Genomic DNA, 24,171 nt, shown 5'->3' on the forward strand with positions numbered 1-24,171 from the left:
AAAATTCTTAATGTAATATACCAACTTTTATAGAATCTAATTAGCTAAAATAGATGAAATCACTAAAAATCAAGGGAATCATCCATCTCTATTAGTTGAGAAGGAAAATTTCCTACATTTCGAATTATAACATCAACTAGATGAACAAGGCATAAATAAGCAGCAAAGCTACAACACTGTTCAACAACAAACCAAATGCTAATACAATGTCATTGGAGAACAGTAAGAAAAACAGATAAAAGTACCAGTACTTAAGTTCCTCTTTGGGGTTGGCCTCCTAAGGATGGCTGCATGAGCCAACTGAACCACCCCTGAGTTCACGGTTGTTTCTCTTTAGATCCTCATTTTCCTTGCTAAGAAAATCTACTTTTGACTGGAGAATGTTAATCATAGCTTGAGCACTCATCATTTCAAGCTTCAACGTCTCCCTCTCTGCAGAAATCTTGCGGATTTCATTCTGCAAGTCAGTGATAAGTTTCATGCAGCCAGGAGGCACCATTGAATCTAGGTTAGCAGTTTCATATATTGGTGGAGGAACATGAGGCTTCTTCTTTTTGGGTTCTATAGATTCCATTAAAGAAAATTCCAACAGTGCAGAAACTGCTGTTGTTGTATCCGATGATGGTGATGCTGTGGTTGTCCCTGCTGTTGTTGTAGATGAACAATGATCCTGAGTTGTTCTTGTTGAGTTCTCGGAAATATTTGCATGGCTAGGTCCTGAATCATTCTGGCGTCTTCTCTTGTAATGGATTAGAGGCAAGGGTGCTTCTCTATTAATCAAGCATAGAGGAGGGCCATTATCTAGTCTCTCAATCTTGCCCGGAGGTAATGGAGGACAGTCATATGTTCTCTCATTCAGTAACTCCCTCCGAACTTTATCATTAGCTGGAGCTTCCTCATCTGCATTTTGAATCTCCTGCCAGAGTAAAAGAAATTTCAGAAGCAATTCTTCAATCAAGGCTCGAGAATTAGACAGGGCACATGACAATCGATTAATAAAACTGTATTACTATAATCCAACATATAGATGGAAGGAGCCTTAGGTAGAGACAGCAACAAAACAAATACAGTGTCTATCTGCGACAATTGAACCACTAGCGTTTGAACTTTACATTTCATTGCAAATGAAACTTCATCTTAATGCATATAAGATGTAAAGATGATTTTATGTCCATTTCCAAAACTGAAATATGAAGTGTGCTCCTTCCATGAAAATAAAACTATATTCACAAGCAAACAACATTTATCTATTTATTCAAACATAAGGAAAATGACAAAAGAAAAACTGCTACAAGACACATGAAGGGATGTGGAATAAAATCAGTTTGGTTTAAACAACCCCAATCATATAGTTCATTCCCAAGATGCTTCACAGCATCATTCTATTACTCTAGGAAGTTCAGTACGTCTTATCTACGTGTCCACCACTCTGCACAGGAAAAAAGGCAGCAGCATCACGGCACGCACATGATTCTTTCTAAAGTGAAAAAACATGCCAAGATTACCGCACATGACAGTTAAAATTTACCAGCTATTTGGGACCAAACTACTTGAATAGCTTTAGACTATAGTCTGGTTGTAAATTTACTCAAAATAATCAAAATTCCATTACCTTGATAATAAAGTAAAACAGCATAGATATCCTTGACTTAAATAGTTTTACAGAGTTGGTCTAAGTGGACTCCAATTCCCTCGTAAGTTTGAGAGCTAAATGCTCATGATATCAATTTGGTATCAATTCTAACAACATGAGAGAGCAAAATCCACCAAAAGTATTTAAGCACAGCCAATCCCAAAAACTTACTACTCTTGAAACACAAGAAAATTGTATTAGCTAGCAAAGGATGCAAAATTTTGACAACTTTACGCTCCATGAGCTTGTCAGTAAAGCTAATAAAACCTATAATTTGAAGATGTTAAGTGATGTTAATTCGTGGTTTATTATTAAAGTTGCTTTTACAAAAGTATCCTTGTAGGTGAGACCTTAGCAGGCTATCTCACAATATTATTCAGCACCGTAGAAGAATTTTTCAAGACAAAAGGAAAAATGGGACAATTCTTAGGCATGGAATCTTTTATCTAACGGAATAGTCAAGCATAATATCATCCAATTCAGTGAACACACGGAATATGTTAGTGAAACTGTTATATTGATAATTTAAAGTTCAACTTGAACATCCAAGCAAGAAACTACAGAGAAGTTAATCGCAGTGAAAATTATGAGTGCCTGCATTGAAGTTCAATATTATGAAAAAGTAGTAGCAAGAAAAAATAAAGACTAACCTGCTCAAAACCACTTCTTTGAACACCATTGCTTTCAACCAGTGCCTTCTCAGAAGCTACACCATCATCCCCAATATCTATTCCTGGAACTAAAACTGCTGAACCATCATCCCATTCTGCCTCAATGAAAGGGGCATATCGGTTTCCATTGGGTGGTCCAATGTTATTCTTATGAAATACTCTACATAGCACATACCCCTTCAACACCAAGAGGAGAGGAAAAAAAAGAATAGAAAGGAAAAGAAACAATTCTTATAAGATTAGTTTCAATAATTATACAATAGTAAAGCTTGATTAAGAGAAAATTGTGAGACTTCTAAAGGTTTCAAAATACTAACACATCTAAAGAATAGGTTTGAATTCTACCTACCTCAAGCAAGGTGCACATACATTATTTACTGTATCAAATAAAAATCATAATACATGACAACCAGAATCACATTTACTATTCATTTCCTAAATTTTCTCAGCAACCAGATTGAGATGAAACCAAAGCAGTCGATATACAAACCATTCATCTCATCCTACCTCAAATGTCATATGTTTTCCATACGGAAAAATGTGTTTCAAGTATGTAGTTCTTCGTTAGGCATAAAATACTAAAGCACTTCACGCTAAAATTCTATATTTTCATGTCATCCAAAATTTTTAATATAAACCAACGCATCAAAAGTCGCAACCATAGATAACAGATCACCATCCAGATCAAGATCAAATTAAATGGTCTCAGACCTGCAATGTCCCAATTCTTTCTAATTCTTCTTCAACAAGTCGATACTCGTGCATAACCCAATTGGTTCGCAACCCATCTGGAGCTCTCCCATTATGGAATACTAGTGTCTTTTTCATCCCCATAAGCTGATCATTGTGGCGGACCTCTCGGTCCTTCCCCGTGGCCTTCCAATACCCTTGGTTTGTGGCCCTATTCATTCTTCCTCCATTCCCATACTTCTTGTCCAATAAACTAAAAAAATACCACTCCTGGTCTCTGGTTTTCAATCTTGACTTGTCTAAAAATAAATCACCAACAGAAACTTTAGTACCTTAGCTTAAAATGAACTAAAATCCACCAGCAAAACAGTATAAGAGAGATATTAGAAATGAGAGGAGAAAAAGAACAGTAAAAGGAAACAGAAATCCACAAAGTCTACATAGCATAGAGGAACAAGAAAACTTAATATCCATGAATCTCATTTCTTAGAAGATGGTGAAGCGAGAGCAAAAGATACTGCATGTAACTACTACACTTAATCTTTCAAAAGATACTGCAAGAAAATTCACTATTGTTGTAGATTCTTAAATTTTGAAATAGATAATCTTTCAAAATCATTTTTTAAAAATCAATTTTGAACGATACTGGAATTACCCAATGGATATATATGTTCAAACATGCAAATAAAACCCAATCGTTTCACTATATTCTAAAATTTTCAACTAAGAAATCTTCCAAAAAACGAAACCCTTTTAAAACCCAGCTTTACCAAAAATAAAACTTCAAAAAAAACCTCAAAAATTCCAGAAAATTTCTGCAACCTATTTAAACAAACAAACAAACAAAATAATAAATAAAGAAATAAACCCCAAAAAAAAAAACCTGAAAGGTCCCAAGGCTCGTGCTTGTAAATATCAACTTCTGCAATAGCGTTAAATCTGACAGGCTTGTTTGTAACTTTTCTTTTCAAGTAATAGCTAACCAACTCTTCATCTGTTGGGTGGAATCGAAACCCAGGTGCTAAGGCCGTCGCTGAACCTCCCGTCTCCGCCGCCGCAGATGGTGCTGTCACTATAGCTAAAGAGTTTTCACCACGCATGCCGATAATTTTTTGGGGAAAATGCAAAATAGAGGATTTTCGTGGGAGGAAATGGGAGAGTTGATGGATAAATTAATCGAAAAAGAAGAAGAAAAAAAAGGTTTTAATTGATGGTGAAGAAAGAAGGTACCTTCGATGGCAAGAAATTTCAAAACAACATTTTGGGGTTTAGCAGAGACGAGTAAAATGATAAATTTGTTATTATTTTTTATTATTATTTACTGCTCTATTTATTATTTATCGTTTTGCGGTAAAACACTGAAACAGACTTTAAAAGGTGAAATTTTGTCTTCGGTCCTCTATTTTTTTAAATTTGAAATTTTGTGCAGCAAAAATATTATCAAATGTGTAATATCATATTAGGTTGCTGATTTTACATAATACTTAAAAAATTACAACCATTTTAGTTAATGAATTTAACGACCGCTATTTGATTAGAATTGAAATTTTAAATTTCAAAAATGTAAGGACTAAATCTATAATTTTGCATAATTCAAGACTAATAACAAAATTAAAAAAACATAAGTATTAAAATTGAATAAATTTGAATAGGTGAACTTTTAAGTAACTTACGCATAACACAGGGCTAATAGCAAAATTCTCCCACTGGAAAATTCATTTTATTTTGAAAAAGCTTGCATGTATGAACGAGGGATGATTAAAACTTGATTCGATTAAAAAATATATTTTTAAATTTTGAGTTAATTGAATTGAATTATTAAATTTTTGTTAAATTAATTTGAATAAGTAAATTAACTTTTTTTTAGTTCTGTTGAGTTGAACTTAACAAATTGAATAATTTAAATAACAATTTGGTGTCCCACTTAAAATTTATCAAAAAATCATAATAATTTTTAAAAATAAAATTATTTATTAATTTTTTTCAAAATTTTCCGTAAATGGTAAATATGTTGTTTTAAATAAGCAAATTTACAAATTAAGTTTATTATACTAAAATCTTATTTTGCTTTGAACAGGTTTTCAATTATATATGATCTCAAATTTATATACTCCCGTTTAGAATCGGTCATTTTACTCGACTCAATTGGAAACCTACCTTAAATTTATCTTTATGAAGCCGGGTGATCAGGAGAAGGTACAAATAAAGGAAAAGACAACTTAGTAGTTTAGTTATGGTTCTTAAAGGAGTTAATGCTTTTTGATTTCTAAAGCCCTTTGAATGGGCGGTGGTTGTAATGCGATGAAATCTTTACCTCATAATTACAGTAATTAATTTCACCGCCACCGTTATTTTTAACTTTATTGAAGGTAAATGCATTGTCCATCCAAAGTCACCCTAAATTAACCTACATTGTGTGTGCTAATTTATATAAAATATGTTATAATGTGGTATAAAAAGGTGAAAGGTCATAAAAAAAAAGTGATTGGGTATTATTCGGGGTAAAATTATAATTTATTCATTTTTAGGGTATTTTTCGGTGATTGGGACTAATTTTTCCTTAATTTATCCTGTTGAATTACCATACTAATTTTAATTATATCATTTATATTTTAATTTATTATTCCATGGTTGACACTAATTTTTTTTGTTCAACATAGACTTGATTATGGATCGGGTCGTTGGAGAATTTTAGGTCTACTTTTTAGATTTGGGTTTGGTCCAACTCGAAAAATAAGTTTAAAATTTTGTCCAAACCCGACTCATTAAAAGTGTTAAACTCGAGTCTGACTCGACTTGACCGTAATAATTTTTTTAAAATTATTTTTTATATAAAAACAAATTTAAAAATATCATACATCAAATACACTAAAAATATTAAAATAAATGTTTCCCAACAAATTGAGAATACAAAAAAAATATAAGCATGCGATTCGGGCTGGGTCGAGCCTGGGCCAAAAAATTCTGCCCGAGGCTTGACCCGTTCAGAAAACAAGCCTTATTTTTTGTCCAAGCCTATTTTTCGGGCCTATATTTTTACCTAAACTCTCTCACTTTTCTGGCGAGCATTCAACCATGGACAAATGACTCAACCCATGATCAGATTTACAATAGAGTCATAACCAACTTTTTGATAAATTGATTTTTAGCGATAACTTAATTTTTATTTAAAAAATGATTTAAAATACCAATTAAAATTAAAGTTTCGAAATATAAAACAAATGCCTCTTTTATATTCACTTTCAATGAAAAGTTTTTTTCTTTATTTTTGGAATTTACAATTTTGTAAAAACAACATTATACATTTCAATTTTCAAATAGTTAAACAAAAATTTTATTTGTCCTCCAATTTTTAAAAGAGAGATGTAATTTTCTTTGATTTCAATTGCTATTTTATTTTTTGTTGGTTGCATTGGAATGATGTAAGTTTCTTTGGTGAGATTATTTAAAATTTTTTATTAGAATTTGAAAATTAAAAGAAAAAAATATGTGTGCCTCTACAAGTTTCGTTAGAAGTTCCTATAAACTTCGTTGAGAACGCTAAGTACCAACTTCTGGTGTGCTTTTGGCACGTTAGGGAAAACAACTTGCATTTGAGGTGTCAAAGGCTTCCATAATCCTCATGTAACTGTTATATTAATGCAAATGATCCCTTGGATCTTTTGTCCCATTGTATGTCTCCTTCAGCAGTTTGAAAGAAAGATTAGCTAGTTAGGAACTTATTTACATATTGGATTGACAAAGCTACTTCTAGCTTCGTCGATACCTTCAATAGGTCCATTTCTCTCCTTAACACCTCATTTGTTGCAGGAGAGGGGAGCCCGTTGGTGCTATGCGTATTCCTTGTGGACTATCCCCATATCTCTCCCTCTTACTTTTATGGAGTGGTCCCTTCATTCGGCTACTGATGAAGTCAAATCCTCGTGTCCCGGTGCTACATTCACCATTTCTAAACAGTCTCTTTCCACCATGAACTTACAAATGATTCAAGCATTTTATCGTACGATCTCTTCATATTGCGGTTGATGGTTTCCTTCTACAGGATTTAGTTGATTTAGGTAATTTTGATAGTAGCTAGATGGTTGCTCTGACTGAGGTAGTTGCTTATAATTTCCTTGGCGACCTGATTGGCCATATTGGTTGTAACCAACATAACATTGATGTTTTGCTTTTGGCTATTGCTAATAATATTGGCTTTGATCATAACCATATATATTGGTAGTAACCTCCTTAACCATATGAATTATCTCCTTACTCATATTGGTTTTGATAGTAGTGATCACCCTACTCATAGTTGACCTTGTTAACTTGTACTTCTAGGATATTCTGAACCAGTTGAGCCATAGCTTCTGGTCCAATTCCCCACAGATGGAGCCAATAGTTATAACAATAAAGTTATATAATGTTTTAGAGGAAACTACAATGGTGGTTTCATACCATAGATGGTGTGGAGAGCCACTAGAGGACGATAGTTTGTTTTTGTTAGAGAGGTGTTTTAGCAGAGTGTTTACTATGTCTCTTATCTTGTGTGCCCCTTCTCTCCTAGAATATGGGGTATCTATAGGCGAAGGAGACTTAGAATGGGTCCTTTAATGTATGATTGCCTCTTCGGTAAAGTCCAATTTAGACCCAGGTTAGGGTATGGGTTCGATGTAACCATCTTCGAGGTTGGTGAGCCTTGAACTGTGGAAGCATTAATGAGATTGGATCCAATGTCATGATTCCTTAGTGATGTTGCAATGATGTTCTTTCCATAATGGCGTGGAATGCTCATGTATGGGTGGCATAGGAACCAAGTGTGGGTTATAACAAAATTGTTTGTAAATTTCGGGCTAAATCATTATTTAGGGCCTGAACTTGACAGCTTTTTCCACATCATGGTCTGAACTTTGTTTGGTCCAAGTTAAGTCCTAAAATTGGCAATTGTTCTCACATTAAGACTTGGACTAGGCAACTGTTCCCATATTGGGGCTTGAACTTTTTTTTGTCCAAGTTACTTCCTAAACTTGGCAATTGTTCACACATTGGGGCCAAAATTTTAAATTTTCAAGGATTAACTTGGACAAAAAAATTGTTTAAGCCCCAATGTAGGAACAATTACTCAGTTCAGGGCCTAAGTTAGACCAAAAAAAAGTTCAGGCCCCAATTTGAAAACAATTATCAAGTTCAAAATAAAAAAATGTGATTTAATCCTAAAATTTAATTTGAATAAGTAAATTATATTTTAAATATTAAAATCACATACAAACATAACCCTTACAAATTCAAATACATAATACATTATATTTGATATAAACTTTGAAAAATAAATAATTATATACACAATATAAATATTACAAAATATATAAATTTAATTTTTTTTCAATTTAAAGTGAATTGTATATCCTCAAAACTACTTTTCCAAAAGTGAAAACTATTTCAATCCTGTTTTTTAATTGGACTTAAAACCAATTTAAAGGTGAAATTTTTTTTTACAGCAATGTTAAACAAAGCTTAAATTAATATAAGAAGGATATTTATTATTTATAGCTTAAATTAATATAATGAGTTAGGTTACCATCCAAACCTGAATGTTCGCCCAAAATATGAGAGGGTTTGGACAAAAATATAGGCCTGAAAAATAAGTTTTAACAAAAAATAAAGTTCATTTTTCAAATGGGCCAAGCTTCGAGTAAGATTTTTTTTTGCCCGAATAAGTTGTTTTACTATCATTTCATCATTATATTGATACTATTTTATTACTATTATTTGAATATTATATAACTCTTGTTTTATTCTTAATTTTGCTACTATTTTAGAGGTATTTGTTTGTTAAGTTGCAACTATCTTAATGTTAGTTAAGTATAAAGAATTTTTTAATGTACTTTCAATTTATTGAGAAACATTTAATTAATATTTTAGTGTATTTGATGTATTATATTTTAAAAAAACTATATATAAAAATAATCTAAAAAAAACCGGGTGGTTGAGTCGAACTCGAATTTAACCTTTTTAATCCGGACCGAGCTTGAGTAGAATTTTAAGCCTATTTTTTAGGTCAGGCTCGAGCCTAAAAATGGACATGAAATATTGCACCGACCCAACCCAAAACCAACCCGTCATGGGCTATGTCCACTTGTAAGTTAGATTTTTTTTTTTGGAAGAAATAAGTTAGACAAATTGATTGCATCTTTAGTAACTGACTTAATAAATTCTGAAACTAAACAACTCGCTAAGATTAATTAAGGATCAATGAGCTGATATGGTAACTGCAAAAAGATTGAATCAAAAAACCCAAAATTTAGAGGTGTATTGTAAGATTTGTGGGTTAAGTGACGTCTAAAATTACTCATAATCTCTTTTTAACTCATAAATAGGAGGATAATGTGTTTCAACGCACTCAAACTCACATCTTCTACCCAAAGAGAAGAAAAAGATGGCTATCATGAAACTTGACATGAACAATTCAGATATACCTTTTAATATAAGGCGTATTAATATTCATTGCTTTTCATCAAAGATTTCAAGTTCCATATGATTAACATTTGATCGATGTAAGGAAAAAGAAAAGAATGAAAAGAATCTTATAAATGTTGAATAAATATGAGAAAATAAGAAGGAAAAAAAAAGGTTTAACCTTGTTTAGTAATGACAATCCACCAAAGTGGAGGCTGAGAAGACAAGAGGGGATTGTTGTTGTTGCTGCTGGGTGGAAGCAAAGGTGAATTCGGATTCCCGGTGATCGTCTTCTGGGGCAGGAAGATTGAGATCCAAGCTTAAAGACAAAACATTTGGTGGTTTCTTAGGTTTCTCAGATTCCAATGCCATTGGAACTGTCAAAGACAATGTTGTGTTGGTTGTAAGAACATTAACATGATTACCTATTGACCCTCTATGCCTTCTCATATGCCCTCCCAAGGCTTGTCCAGAGGTGAACTCAGCCCCACAAATGGAGCATTCATGAACCTTAACCTTAACCTTACTGTTATTATTATTGTTATAATTAGGACCTTGTTCTTCATATGCTGCTTCAACCATGGCAACCTCAGACAGTGTAGCCTTGGGTTTCTTATGGCTAGCCCTATGACCACCAAGGGCTTGGAATGAAGGGAACGTTCTATTACATGTTTTGCACTCGTAAACATAGTACCCGACCTTGCCTGTCCCATTAGAAGGCGTTTCCAAGAACTTTCTACTAGCGAATTTCTTGTAAACCAGCATGTCTTTCGGGGATTCTCTGGATTTGCCTTGCGCCAGGAGGATCAAACAGTTGGCCATATCTTCTTCTTCCTCGGTGGTGCTATCTTGATATTCGAAAGAAGAGGAAGAACAACTATTCCCAATCCCATCAAGTACTTCACCTCCATTGTTGCATAGAATGGCAAAAGGGATGGGTGATTGAGGCCTCGACCGCTTCGTTCGCTTCCCTTTTACAACATTGGTATGATGTCTAGACCCCATCGCAACAACATCCATTGGAGCCAAAGACTTGAGAAAGATATATAAGTGAATGCAATGATAAAAAAGAAAGAAAAGAGAGGAGGCAATGGAACAGTAAAGAGTAAAATAGTAAGGGCAAGATGTTCCTCAAGCTTACAAGATTTCTTTTGTATAAAATAATATTTATAGGGAAGAAAAAGAAGAGAAAAAGAAGTCCAAAAACAGACCAAAATCGTAACTGAAAAGAGGCAAAATTAGAAGAGATGGAGAGTAAAACAGTTGGGAAGGTTGTTAACGTAAAGTCCGTTTCACACTCTCTTTCTCACACTTTGCCAACGCACTTCACGATATGCAAATCAACACCAACAATAAATATATAAAAATATTGGAGTAGGGCAAGGCAAACAACAACTACGACAATTATTTCCCCCATCCAATGCTCCGTTCCACGACATAAGCATGCTCCGTCCATGAGCCGGGTCAGGTCCACCCGTAAATTAAGAGAGTTCAGATAAAAATATAGGCCTAAAAAATAAGGCCCGTTTTCAATACGGACAAAGTCGGTCTTAGGAGTTATTTTGAAGTGTAGCCGCCTAAGGTCCAAGGCTAAAAGAGGCCCAAAAAACTTATTTATTTAGCTTTTAATATGGGAAAAAAATCTTTAAATTAAAGTAAACTAATTAAATGTCTAGAGTTTTCAATTCTCAGCCGTAAATACATCATCTTCAATTCCTTGTCTTCTACAAACCTTCTCTAATTCTCAAATTTCAACTCCTATCGTTAAAGATAAAAAATAATTTCAATTTCCCCCCCAAAAATCAATCGTTACTAGCATTCAACCTTCTTTATTTTCCCATAACCATGGCAACGGGAGAAACTTTCTACAAATTAAATAGGGCCAAATTTGATTTGAGGAATACATTATTCATTGGTCATCAGCATCAATCAATTGAAGTCATTAATTTTTACTTTATATTTGAGAGATTGGGAGCCTCCCATCCGCGGTCTGCCGAATCTACCATTGTTTTAGGTATAATTCTCCCTCCTTTCTTGTAATCTTTTCATTCTTAATTTCATTTTTTGATGTCAATGAGAATAATGAAATTAATGATCCAAATGAGCCTAATGATGTGCCAAATGCATCAAATATTGAAAACCTTGGTCTTAATGAAGAACAAACAATTACTCCTGATTTTGGCATTGATGAAGAACAAACAATTCTTTCTTTGGATATTTATGATCCTAGAAATTGGGCTAATCTTGAAAACAGAACAAGAGACATTTTAGTTGAAAAGGAGCCTATAAGAGAAATGAATCTTGAAGTCGTCAATGTCACAAGACCGATTGAATGGTCTGGAAATTTTATCAATCGAGAAATTTTGTTTTGGAAAATATTGATGTTGATGTTATCATTAATGATTTTGCATCTCAAAATGCTTGTAGAACCCACTTTTTTTTTATTTTTTTTGGAAAATTTTTTGTGTTTTTGTAGTTGATGACATAAGAGTAGATTGAATGAAAAGTATTTTTTTTTAAAAAATTTGTTAGAAAAATATATTATTCGCTTAATATCATAAAACATATTATTTTAATGAAATTACTAGTATATGATTTTATTTTATTTTATTGTATTATGTTTTATAATTTTTAAAAGGACCCGATTTATTGTTTCGCCTAGGGTCCAAAAATGTCATTCAGGTCAGGTCCCGAGTAAGCTTTTTTTGCCCGGGCCCAATTCAAATTTGCAGAAAAAAAATCTATTACTTTTTTTTACTGTTTTGCCACTATTTTTTCGTTGTTTTGCTATAATTTCGCTATTATATTGCTACTAATTTGTTGTTATTGTTTGGATATTACATAATTCTTGTTTTATTATTAATTTTGCTACTATTTTACAAATATTTGTTTGCTAAGTTGCACTTATCTTAGTGTTATTTAAGTATATTTTTTCCCCATCCAATGCTCCGTTCCACAATATAAGTATGCTCCGCCCATAAGCCGGGTCAGGTCCACCCGAAAATTAAGAGAGTTTGGGTAAAAATATAAGCCTAAAAAATGAACTTGGATAAAAAATAATGTTCGTTTTCAATACGGGCAAAGTCGATCCTAGGGGTTGTTTTGAAGTACAGCCGCCTAGGGCCTAAGGCTAAAAGAGACCCAAAAATTATTTATTCAACTTTTAATATGGGAAAAAATCTTTAAATTAAAGTAAACTAATTAAATGTCTAGAGTTTTCAATTCTTAGCCGTAAATACTTCATATCTTCAACTCCTTAGCTTCTACAAATCTTCTCTAATTCCCAAATTTCAACTCCTACCGTTAAAGTTAGAAAATAATTTCAATTTTCCCCAAAAAAATCAACTGCTACTAGTATTCAATCTTCTTTATTTTCCCATAACCATGGCAACGAGAGAAACTTTCTACAAATTAAATAGGGCCAAATTTGATTTGAGTAATGCATTATTCATCAATCATTAGCATCGATTGATTGAAGTTATTAATTTTTACTTTATATTTGAGAGAATGGGAGCCTCCCATATGCAGTCTGCCGGATCTACCATTGTTTTAGGTATAATTCTCCCTCATTTATTGTAATATTTTCATTCTTAATTTCATTTTTGATGTCAATGAGAATGATGAAATTAATGATCCAAATAAGCCTAATTATGTGCCAAATGTATCCAATGTTGAAAATCTTGGTCTTTATGAAGAACAAACAATTACTCCTGATTTTGGCATTGATGAAGAACAAACAATTCTTTCTTTGGATATTTATGACCCTCGAAATTGGGTTAATCTTGATAACAAAACAGGAGACATTTTAGTCGAAAATGGGCCTATAAGAGAAATGAATATTGAGGTCACCAATGTCACAAGAACGATTGAATGGCCTAGCAATTTTATCAATTGAGAAGAATTTTTTTAGAAAATATTGATGTTGATGTTATTATTAAAGATTTTGCATCACAGAATGCTCGTAGAACCCACTTTTTTATAATTTTTTTTTATGTTTTTGTAGTTCATAACATATGAGTAGATTGAATGAAAAATAATTTCTTTAAAAAAAATTTGCTAGAAAAATATATTATTCGCTTAAATCATAAAATGTATTATTTTAATGAAATTACTAGTATATGATTTTATTTTATTTTATTACATTTTATAGTTTTTTAAAAGGACGGGCCTAAATACGGGTCAGGTCTCGAGTAAGCTTTTTTTTTACCCGGGCCCAATTCAAATTTGCAAAAAAAAAAGTTACTATTTTTTTACTGTTTTGCCACTATTTATTTTGGTTGTTTTGCTATAATTTCGCTCTTATATTGCTGCTATTTTGTTGTTATTTTTTGGATATTGTATAATTCTTGTTTTATTATTAATTTTGCTACTATTTTAGATGTATTTGTTTGCTAAGTTGCACTTATCTTAGTGTTATTTAAGTATATATTTTCTTTAATTTTTTACCATTTGTCAAGGAACGTTTATTTTAATATTTTTAGTGTATTTGATGTATTATATTTTTAAATTTATTTATATAAAAAATTTAATACGGGCAAACCGGGTTGAGCTCGGGTTTTAGCATTTTTATCCAGACCGAGCTTGGGCAAAATTTTATGCTCATTTTTTGGTTCGGGTTGAGCCTAAAAAACAAGCCTAAATTTTTTACTTTATTAAAAAAAAATAATTAAGAAGTAGGTTTTAGTATATTGATTTAAAGTAAGGACTAAATCATAAATATGTGAAAACTTTTTGGCTCAAGTGTAAATATTCAAAATTTAGGAGATCGAAGTGTAAAAATAAGAAAGTTGAAGGACCAAAAGTGAAAATAACCCAATTTACTATGATATGGAATTGACATGTAGGAACAAATTGAATAGATGAAGAATTGTAAGGGACTAAATCACAATTTTACCAAATTAAGTGATGATTCAATGATGGAATTTTGAAAGACCATAAATGGCAAAATGGTCAATTAGCAAGAGGAAGATTTCTAGAATGTAATGATATGTTGATGATATTTTGGTGATATTTTAATTAATTAATTAGTTAAATATTATTTTATTAATATTTTACTTAGATATTTATTATTATTTTATTTAGAAAATGATAGTATGAAAAGAAAGGAAGGATGAAGGAAATTTATCATTCTTCCAACGTGAGTGAAAGGGTGAGAAATGGAGTTTTCTTTTCTTTATAATTTAGTCCTTTGCCATGAAAACCTACCTTAATTTTTACCCAAAATTTTTGAAATTTTCCTTAGATATTAAAGAGAGAAGATGAAGTAAAGATTATAGAGAATATGTTCATCAATTTAGAAGCAAGAAAATAGTAGACGAAAGTGGAGAAAACGAGAGGAAAAAGGAAGGAAAGTGGTGAAGATGAGAAATGCATGGAAATGAAGAAGAAAGGAAGAAATTCTTGACAAAGGAGGTAAGTTTTATACTAAACCTACTTGTATTTCAATAGATCGAGTTAAAGATGTTTTGAGTGAGATGTATGAAACATGTATGTAATCTTAATATTAGAAATAGAAAGCATTTGATGGAGATTAGAGACTTAAAACACTAAATTGGTAAGAGAGAATGTGATTTGTATGGTGAAAGATACTAAGATTAAGAAATGAATATGTAATCTATACATAAACATAAGTGATTAAATTGTATAGTAATCAAAAGTACGACAAATATGTGTGATTGAATGAAAGATGGTGCAAAGAACCACGGAAAGGAAAATCATTTCATTAAAACAGTTTGGACAACAACAATTACTTAACTTTGAAAATTCACAAAAAATTATAGAAACTTAGTTAGAGATTGAATTAAAATGGAATTAAATCTTAATGAGCCTAGTTTCATATGGAAGAAACAGTGAAAGAAACAAAGTTTTATATTTTGAGATATATTAGTTTTCGTGAAACAAGGTTGGAGTGGATTCGGGTTCCCTTGTCCTAATTTTTGGAAAATCATAAAAAAATTGTAAAAAAATGATTAGTGGTTTAAATTTATATTTTAAATTCTTAATGAGTCTATTTTCAAGAGAAACAAACGAAAATATCATCCGAACCCTGTGCTAAGAGATAATAAATTTTAGTAAATTTGAAGAATTTATTGTAATTATTGGCTAAATTATAAATTCTGAAATTTTTATGGTAAAAGATATTTGGGTCTAGTTTCAAAAACATCAACCGGATCTTAATTTTGAATTTTGTAACTCAAGATATAAATAATTAGTGACTATGACTCAAGTGGACAACTTTGATATGAACATAGTAAATAGTGAAATTATAGATAATGTTACATATAAGCATGTTATATACTAAAAGCTAAAGATTCTAATAAATATATACATAAATGATGTGGAATGGAGAGGAGGAGCAGGAAATATATATATATATTAGATGAATTTGAAATGTTTGAAATGGTTGTAAGTGATGGAATGATTAATACATGTGAGTATGTTTAAACGAATTGATAAAATAATAAGTGAATAATTATGAATTGATGTGATACTTAAATCTTTGTTTAAATTTTATGAATAATTAAATTGATTAGCATAATCTAAAAATAAATATAAAATATACATAAAGTTGGTAAACTACTTTTAAAAGTGCAAGTCCTCTAATGATCTTATTTGTAAAACTTTAATATTTGTGTTAATTTTATAAACTTTGATTGAATATCATGTTTTATGAGGACTTGAGATTAGAAATAGATGTAAGTGGATGATATGTAAAATGAAGTAGCGATATGACATCTGAATATGGTTTATGTAATGAAATAAATTAAAAATAAATAAAAATAAAGCGTGGAGCTTGTATGAAAATGGAGACGACGACACGGCGACAAGTTCTCCATGTCATGATGTGGAACCCCCAACGTCGCGACGAGAGTTTAAATTTTTTTATATAAACTTTACAATTTGGTCCTTGATCAATTGTGGATGTTTTAATGAGTTCTTTTAACTCATAATTAGTTTTGTCGTAAATTTAGTTATTACTAAAATGAGTTAATGATCTACATTAATTAAATAATATGATAAATTGATCTGAAATTTTTAGTAGTTGCTTCGGCAACGAATGTGACATCCTAGTGCCTTGACTCGGCGATTGAGTCGGGTATGGGGGTGTTACATAAATAGTTCGTCATCCACTTAGGATTTATGTATGTCACATTATGAACGTCACAAGTGAATAAATCAATAAACAGATTTAGGATCAATTATCCTTAGGTCCAGTCCGATGTACTGTTAATCCAGTCAGTCACATCAATGTCTCTATCTTTTGAGAGTCATCCACTTCGATACCCAAAACATCTTCCCAATTAGACTTAATAGATGACATATTAGTTCTTCAATCGATTTGCTCATTTATTATTAGACTAAGGACATGCTTAGATTCGTCTACTAATATAAGTTATCTTTTCATATTATGTTTCGACCACGTAATACCACTTAATATTAGTTTAAACATTAGACAACCAGTGAGCAACATTTGCTTCCATTTTGCTTTGCGTGCAAAAACCACATGAGGACAATTATACAAAGTATTAATCTAATGAATAAATTTATTAATCAATCTGTTTGAAAAAATTACAAGTGTACTTAGACAAAAATACTACACTTAGGGCACCAAATCCAACAGTACCATATGGTCTTTTTGGAAACAGTCAGTCACGTCGCAACGACATACTCTCAATGTCGTGACGAGAACAAGCAGTGAGTCATGTCGCGATGATGTACTCTCAATGTCACGATGAGATAAAGTCGGTGAGTTACATTATGATCTGAAACCCCCAAAGTCGTGGCGTCAACCAGATAGTTTTCAAACTTTACAATTTGATCCTTATACAACGTTTGGTTAGCAAAAGAACTTTTGTAACTCGTATAAGACACGAAAATGAATATATAACATATTGTGAATGTATAACACACTTAACATTATACATAAATGGTTAAATGGTATTGTAATTTGTCGTAATTGCTTCGACAACAAATGTAACATTCTGTAGTTTAGACCCAACGATCAGGTCGAGTATGAGGTGTTACAATTTATATAAACAAGAAGTTGATATTCAACCCACAAGTACAGACTTAAGGATTAAAGATCCCATGACTAAGACATTATCAATAAATAGTTAAAAAACATGTGAATTATATCGAATTTAGTGATGTCTATTAAATTATAACTTCTAATAACATCCCCAACTAATTGTAACATCTTACACCCAACCCGAATGAACACCAGATATAAGATGTTACATTTATTGTCGAAACAACACAACAAATCGAATATATAACTTGGCGTCCATAAAATTCTAGTTTTAATCATGCTAAACAATAAAACCGGTGAATATAAGAGTTAATAGATCATCATTGAATAAAAAACAAACTCAAGTGGGTCTTCAAACAACAAATGAGGCCCAAAATACACAAACAAGGAGTCGTGTATCAATATTTGAGACCTATGTACCGATACAAGTACTAAAATTTCAAAACAGTAAACTCCAGTACTCAATGTTCCAATACAATGAAGGGAAGGTATCGATACATCAAGAGATTATTGATACTCAAGGCCATATGCCAATACATGGTATTAGTGTATCGATACTTCATCAGAAGTAGCGATACCCTAGTCACTCAAACAAGCCTCAAATACACTCAGAAACCTACTAGCATAGAAGCCAACCTATATATAAGCAAACCACTTATACTAAAACTTGTTCAAAACTCATAAATTTAACCTTTCTCTGGACTGGTACCCCAATCGAATCCCAATTAAGTAGGCCAGTCCAATCTAGTTCAAACAACCATGTCCAAAATCCTCCTAAATAATTAAATTAAAAAATATATTTTTAAGGGAAAATCTCTTATTATTTGGGTATGCAACCTGCTTGATTACAAAAGAAAATCAAAAGCTTAGAAAAATAAGAAAGAAAAATTCAAACAGTTGGGGGAGAAGATGATTTCCTAATCTGTCGATAATGAGTTAACCCAATCAACGAAACCCAAAAAAATCATCCGACTAAGTTTTTAAGGCAGTGATTTTTTTTTGTGAAGAGAAAAGAAATAATCTTGTTCTCAATTTTGTTTTAAGTTGTCAATCTCAGTTAAATATTTAAAATAATAAAATCCATGTGGCGAGAAATGATTGGAGAGGCACCAATAGGGACATCAAGTGGGACTGAGTCCAAGTTAGTGAATTTTTACATATCTCCCGAGGCATTTGCCCCAATAAAAGATCAACATGTTCTGTTGCGACCTACAGCAGCAATCACCAAGACTGGTGGAGTTGCAATGAACGCATCGACTAGCTCCATTACAGAAATTCATTCCTACCAAGGAAATGCATGTTAACAATACAAGATGGGCGGAATAAGCGCATGCATGTCCAAAGGTTGTAAACCGATTCAGGATACTAAGAGAGGTGCTAATGCCTACCATTTAGCTCCAAACATTTAAAACTTGGTTGGTACCAACATCGATATAGAGATATGACAAATATATTTGAAAATTTTAAATTTATCAACATATCTATGATAGATACATTGCGATGTCCTACATTCACACTCAAAATCAAGTAATAGAATGTGAATATATTATCAAAACAAAGGTTAGCCCCACATCAAGACAATATAATTAAGCAGCAGATAGTGGGGCTATGACAAGAAGTAGATGCCGTTGTTTATGCCTTGTAAGGGGGTTACACGGCTTATAACGATTAATGAGAAAGGAATAAGAATCTGAGCTTTGAAGTACTCACTATGGCACGTTGAAGCTCAAAAGAATCTTACATCTAAAGTATTCCCCGTGGCACGTTGAAGCTCAAAGAATAAGAATCTCAGTTTAGAATGGGAACTTAATGTATGAAGAATAAGAACCAAAAAAGAGGGTTTGGCTTCCCTCCATTACTTTTTTGTCCATTCTTATATATCTAATCACTGTTCACAAATTGACATTCATATTTGATGGATGAGGCATACACATTTGAATGGTGATGACTAATGTATTAGATATTAATGGAGGCAAAAGTAGTGGATTGGATCCTAACCCCAGAAAATTAAGTATGATTTGCTCTTTTGTCTCTGGTAGAGTTGCAATATCTAGGCAGTAAGCTGCAAAATCCACATACACACACACACACACACACATATATATATATCAATTAACAGCAAACTCAGATGGTTATATTCTACAAGCAAAAGCAGTTTTTGGTACTGGGAAGCCCTTAAATATAACATACTACTAGTTTAGCACCTATAAGGATGCTATCAAGTCATACACAGTTAATCTGATTAAACACAAAATATTCCTACAAGTTTTAACAATTTTTTTATGAACCTCAAAGTTTAGTGTGGACTGTTGTGGGTTAAATTACACAAAAGAGCAGATAATTCATTAGTTCTTGTGGCACTGGATATCTCAGCAGAAGTTTCAACTTAAACTTGGGATGCCATGCAATGAGAGCCTATGAACAGAGCTTCTCTTTTTATGATTTCATACTATACTATGCATCTTCTCAATCCTATAGTTCTTCTCTTTTTATGACGTTTGAAATTACCATGCTATTCATATTTTCAGTCAAATAATATACTTAATAAATGTACTTATGACTGGAATGAATAATTAAAGAAGGGTCAGATAACTTCTAAAAGCTTCCATCATAATTATAATTCTTATGCAAAAGTTTCTTATGAAAGAAGAGTACAACACTTCATAATATACAGTGGCAATTCATTGCAGAGCACAAATCGGTCAATACAGTTACCTTACTCAAGATAATTATACATACACCTAATAGTTTACATTATTATATCTATAAATGCACTGAAATCTCAATACTAGTTTCGTTTTCCAGCTAAAGGGGCACCTACAGAATAGCACAACACCCGCGTCCCCACCCGCGTCCCCCCACAACTTTTCGGACTTCTGGGGTGAAAATATCTTTAACCTCTTCAAATACCTCTTCAACCGGCTTTGCAGCATCAATCTGAAGGTAAAGCAACAACATTTGAGTAGTATGTAAACATGGAAACTATTAAGAAAACAAAAAAAAAACCATTTCAGTGAAGCAGAATTTTACCTCTCGAACCTTGCCCTTTCCTTTATAGTACTCAATTACAGGAAGACTAGACTCTAGAAACACCTTAAATCGCTTCCTTATTGTTTCAATGTTATCATCTTCTCTTCCCTTGGTATCCAGAAAATGAAAAATGGTTTAAAGAACAAAAAATGGTAGGAAATCATCTGATTCAAACCTATATATATCTTTTAGAGGGGACATTAGCTAACCTGGTTTCTATTAAGAATTCGCCTCTCCATTTCTTTTTCAGAACAATTAAAATACAGGACAAATTCTGGCTCAATTTTAGTCTGCATTCAGCATGTAAGTGAAGTCATTTTAAAGTTTAAACTCACTGCTTTTGTTGGAATATCTAAATGAATGAAGCTGAGAAGACCGCATAAAAGAAATGAGATAAACAAAGCCTTACAACAGCTTCAAATGCAGCTCGGTTTTCTTCATTACGAGGAAACCCATCAATAAGGAACTTGTCATTACCACTTTCCAACATTGCTTTTTGAAGAAGCTTAATTGTTACCTCGGAAGGAACAATCTTTCCTTCATTCATCATGTTCTGAATCATGATTCTGCAGACCATAAGACAACAATGCATTCAATTAGCACACAAAGCCAATGAATTAGTCGATAAGCATGTATTCATAGATTTCATAAAAATATAATCTTATATATATGTCTGTCATACCCATTTTCAGAACCAGAGTTTTTTTCAGCTCGAAGAAGATCTCCTGCACTAAGATGAGTGTAACCAAAATGTTGAACAATTTTCTCACATTGGGTACCTTTGCCACTACCCGGACCACCTTATTGGGAAAAAAAAAATTAATTGGCTGATAAAAGTAAATTCAAAAACAATAATGGTAAAAAATGAAAAAAAATAATTATTACCTAAAACAAAAACCACCTTTGGGTTTTTCTCAGCCAAACGAACAGAGATATCCTGCATTTAGTTAATTACTTACAACTCAATGTCATCAAAGAAAATGATTCTATAAACAAATAGGCCAACAAATTAAATTCCATAACCCGAATTACCTTGCTTGAATCATTGGCTGTTCCCATTAGTGAAACACTCAGTTGAAAGCCTACGCATTTAAACAGTATGAATCTAAACAATAATACTCAAACAAATCACTCTTTTGAAGTCTTAAAAAAAAAAGCAAATACAAATACATAATTTAGTTGGTAATACAGCATAAGAAAATGAAAAGGTCCACGAATTCACATAAAAAACATTACTAATAAACTACAAAAAGCAATAGTCTGTTCAAGCTTCCCCACACAAGCTCAAAACAGAGAAGGATGCACTAAAACCGTAAAAAAAAAAAGAGAGTTAAAATAGCGAATTCTAGAGGAAACTCGAACTTGATTAAATAGCCAGAAAAAAATACTAAATAATTCGAATTGTAAGATTGCCAGAAGCCACGTCTGTAAGCCATTAAAATCACCACGAAGAAACGAGAGAGGGAGAGAGAGGGTTACCTCAAAGAAAAGGGGAGAATACAACAAAGCGAAATGGATGATTTGATCGAACGAGAACATGACATTAAATAGACCCGTTTTTTTTTTTTTTTGAATTTTGTCCCGTTGGAAAGTGGTGGTTTTTAATGGTAAAAACACCTCTCCAGTAGCTCTTAATTTTGATATTAAGCAAATTAGTTCGTCAAGACAAATCAGAATAATTTAATTTCTGTCAATTTTAAAAGGGAACAGTTAAAAAAATTAATCACAAAAATTAATATTTTCCGTCAATTATACATAATTTTTATTGATATAATAAATTAAACCTTCAATATTTATATATTTCGTTAATTTGGTCTTAATTCTAAAAATACCATCGAAAAAATGTATAAACAACTTTAATGTATGGCTAAATTTGTTATTATATCAATCAAATTTATGTAAAATTAACTAAACACATAAATGTTAATAGGGCAACCAATTGGCTTAATAACTAAAAGAGAGAGACATTAGAAGTCCTTTTACATTTTTATTTGAATATAGTAAAAAAGTTAATATGTATTTTGCCTCGAACTCGTCCAAAAGTATCTAGTTGATACTTGAACTTATATTTTATCAGCTAGGTTGGTACCTTTGTACTAACACTATTAGTTTATGTTGACGTGGCACTGTTGTCCAATTTTATAATGACACGTAGCAATCTCTTAGTATGACACATGACGGACATAAATTAAATTTTTTAAAACTATTAAATTTATATAAATTAATAAAAAATATTTTTTTCACATCAATAATAAACCTAGATAATTATTTCTCCGATTCATTCTAAGTGTATTTTTAATAAGTTTATATATATATTTTTATAAAATATCAGGGGTTATTATTATTTTGAAATTAAAAATATATAAAATTTTAAAATATATAAATTGATAAAAATATATATATAAAAAGTTTTTACATCAAGAATAAACTTAGATAGAAAGTTGTCCAAATTCAAATGCATTTGGACAACCATTTGTCCAGATTCATTGTAGATATGATTTTAGTTCTTTTATATATTTATATATTTTTATAAATTTATAAAATTTTAATTTTAGTTATATATTATATATTTTAAATATTTATATATTTTTCAAAAAAATAAGATTTTATATATTTTTATATTTTATAAAAATAAAATAACCTAAAAATTGTTTTTAAATAAAATATTTAAACTTACTAAAAATACATCTAGAATGAAGTCTAGATTCAAATTTATTTGAACAACCATATGACCATGTTCATTCTTGATGTAAAAAATTATACTATTTTTTTAATTTATGTCCGCCATGTGTCATATCAAGAGGCTACCACGTGCCATAATTGGATTGGCTATCAATGCCAAATTAGCAAAAACTAATGGGTTAGTGCAAAGATACGGTGATGTAATATAAGTTTAGGTACCAACTAGGTGCTTTTGAACAAGTTTAGGGGACAAATTATATAATAACCCTAAAAAATTATTATGTATTAAAATAAGTCTACTTAAAATTTATTTTTAAAAATTAGAATTTTTAGAGGGACAAATTATACAATAATAAAATGACACCACTATTACTTCTCGGGATTCTTTTTAAGAATATTTTACTTTGTTGTTATAGATACAGATTTAAATTGATGGAGCATGACCTCGACATCTATGAGTGAGAAATTTAGATCATTTTGTAACACATTAAACTTGACTTACATGTCGATGTCATGTTGGTGCTATCTATAAGTTGTTGATACCCTTCTTATCTCCCACAAGTTTTACAAGTTACTAAACAATAATTCATTACAAAAACACTGTAAAACATTTACAAACCTTAAACCATTCAAATTATATCTAAAAATAAAACATTTTCAATACTATAGATTTAACATTAAGGGAGAGTGTTCGATCAAATCGAGTGAAAAATTTTATCATCTTAGCTCGATTTGAAATTTTTAAAATTTTAACTTTCTTTATATATTCTTTATATTCTTTTAAAATTTTATAATTTTTTAAAAATATAAATTTTGGAATTTTTATAAACATTTTGAATTTAAAATTATTTGGAATTTTTGAAAATTATTTTTTGTAATTTTGTTGAGAGAGAACAATGTGCTTATTTTCAAAATTGATTGGGACCAAAGCGGTATTTATATCAATCTGTTATTTGAATTATTGAATTATAAAATTCAATTCGACTTGAACTCGAATTACT

The 24,171-nt window shown here is 31.4% G+C and overlaps 3 protein-coding genes across 4 annotated transcripts; all 3 read right to left on the bottom strand.

Moving 5' to 3' along the window:
- Positions 1-40: 40 nt before the first annotated feature.
- Positions 41-4,283, bottom strand: LOC105779892 (NAC domain containing protein 52). Its single transcript, XM_012603869.2, has 4 exons — positions 3,878-4,283; positions 3,016-3,293; positions 2,284-2,481; positions 41-916 (listed from the first exon to the last, which is right to left on the bottom strand). Exons 1-4 carry the CDS (start codon positions 4,092-4,094, stop codon positions 278-280), a joined length of 1,332 nt encoding a protein of 443 aa, XP_012459323.1. The 5' UTR covers positions 4,095-4,283; the 3' UTR covers positions 41-277.
- Positions 4,284-9,444: 5,161 nt separating this feature from the next.
- On the bottom strand, positions 9,445-10,449 carry LOC105779266 (zinc finger protein ZAT5). The gene has a single exon (XM_012603030.2). The coding sequence runs from the start codon at positions 10,447-10,449 to the stop codon at positions 9,616-9,618; it is 834 nt and encodes a 277-aa protein (XP_012458484.1). The 3' UTR covers positions 9,445-9,615.
- Positions 10,450-20,047: 9,598 nt separating this feature from the next.
- On the bottom strand, positions 20,048-22,025 carry LOC105780862 (UMP-CMP kinase 3). Of its 2 annotated transcripts, none has more exons than XM_012605389.2 (8): positions 21,968-22,025; positions 21,521-21,570; positions 21,374-21,425; positions 21,171-21,288; positions 20,898-21,054; positions 20,698-20,778; positions 20,489-20,596; positions 20,048-20,395 (listed from the first exon to the last, which is right to left on the bottom strand). In XM_012605389.2, exons 2-8 carry the CDS (start codon positions 21,545-21,547, stop codon positions 20,276-20,278), a joined length of 663 nt encoding a protein of 220 aa, XP_012460843.1. In that variant the 5' UTR covers positions 21,548-21,570; positions 21,968-22,025; the 3' UTR covers positions 20,048-20,275. The 2 variants fall into 2 exon arrangements, with proteins under 2 accessions (XP_012460843.1, XP_012460842.2); XM_012605388.2 differs by having other exon boundaries at positions 21,521-21,593; positions 21,968-22,014.
- Positions 22,026-24,171: the final 2,146 nt, after the last annotated feature.

Source organism: Gossypium raimondii, chromosome 4, assembly GCF_025698545.1.
Source record: "Gossypium raimondii isolate GPD5lz chromosome 4, ASM2569854v1, whole genome shotgun sequence".
Classification (NCBI taxonomy): domain Eukaryota; kingdom Viridiplantae; phylum Streptophyta; class Magnoliopsida; order Malvales; family Malvaceae; genus Gossypium; species Gossypium raimondii.

Bases quoted from the DNA above. Each gene is read 5' to 3' on its own strand.
- LOC105780862 (XM_012605389.2), bottom strand. From the start codon at position 21,547: ATGGGAACAGCCAATGATTCAAGCAAG. The intron at 21,426-21,520 runs GTAATTCGGGTT...AACTAAATGCAG, and splicing joins CAGCCAATGATTCAAGCAAG to GATATCTCTGTTCGTTTGGC. The intron at 20,396-20,488 runs GTAAAATTCTGC...CTTTACCTTCAG, and splicing joins GAAAGGGCAAGGTTCGAGAG to ATTGATGCTGCAAAGCCGGT.
- LOC105779266 (XM_012603030.2), bottom strand. From the start codon at position 10,449: ATGGATGTTGTTGCGATGGGGTCTAGACATCATACCAATGTTGTAAAA.
- LOC105779892 (XM_012603869.2), bottom strand. From the start codon at position 4,094: ATGCGTGGTGAAAACTCTTTAGCTATAGTGACAGCACCATCTGCGGCG. The intron at 3,294-3,877 runs GTTTTTTTTTTT...ATTTATTTTTAG, and splicing joins CGAGCCTTGGGACCTTTCAG to ACAAGTCAAGATTGAAAACC. The intron at 2,482-3,015 runs GTCTGAGACCAT...TTGGTGTTGAAG, and splicing joins AAAGAATTGGGACATTGCAG to GGGTATGTGCTATGTAGAGT.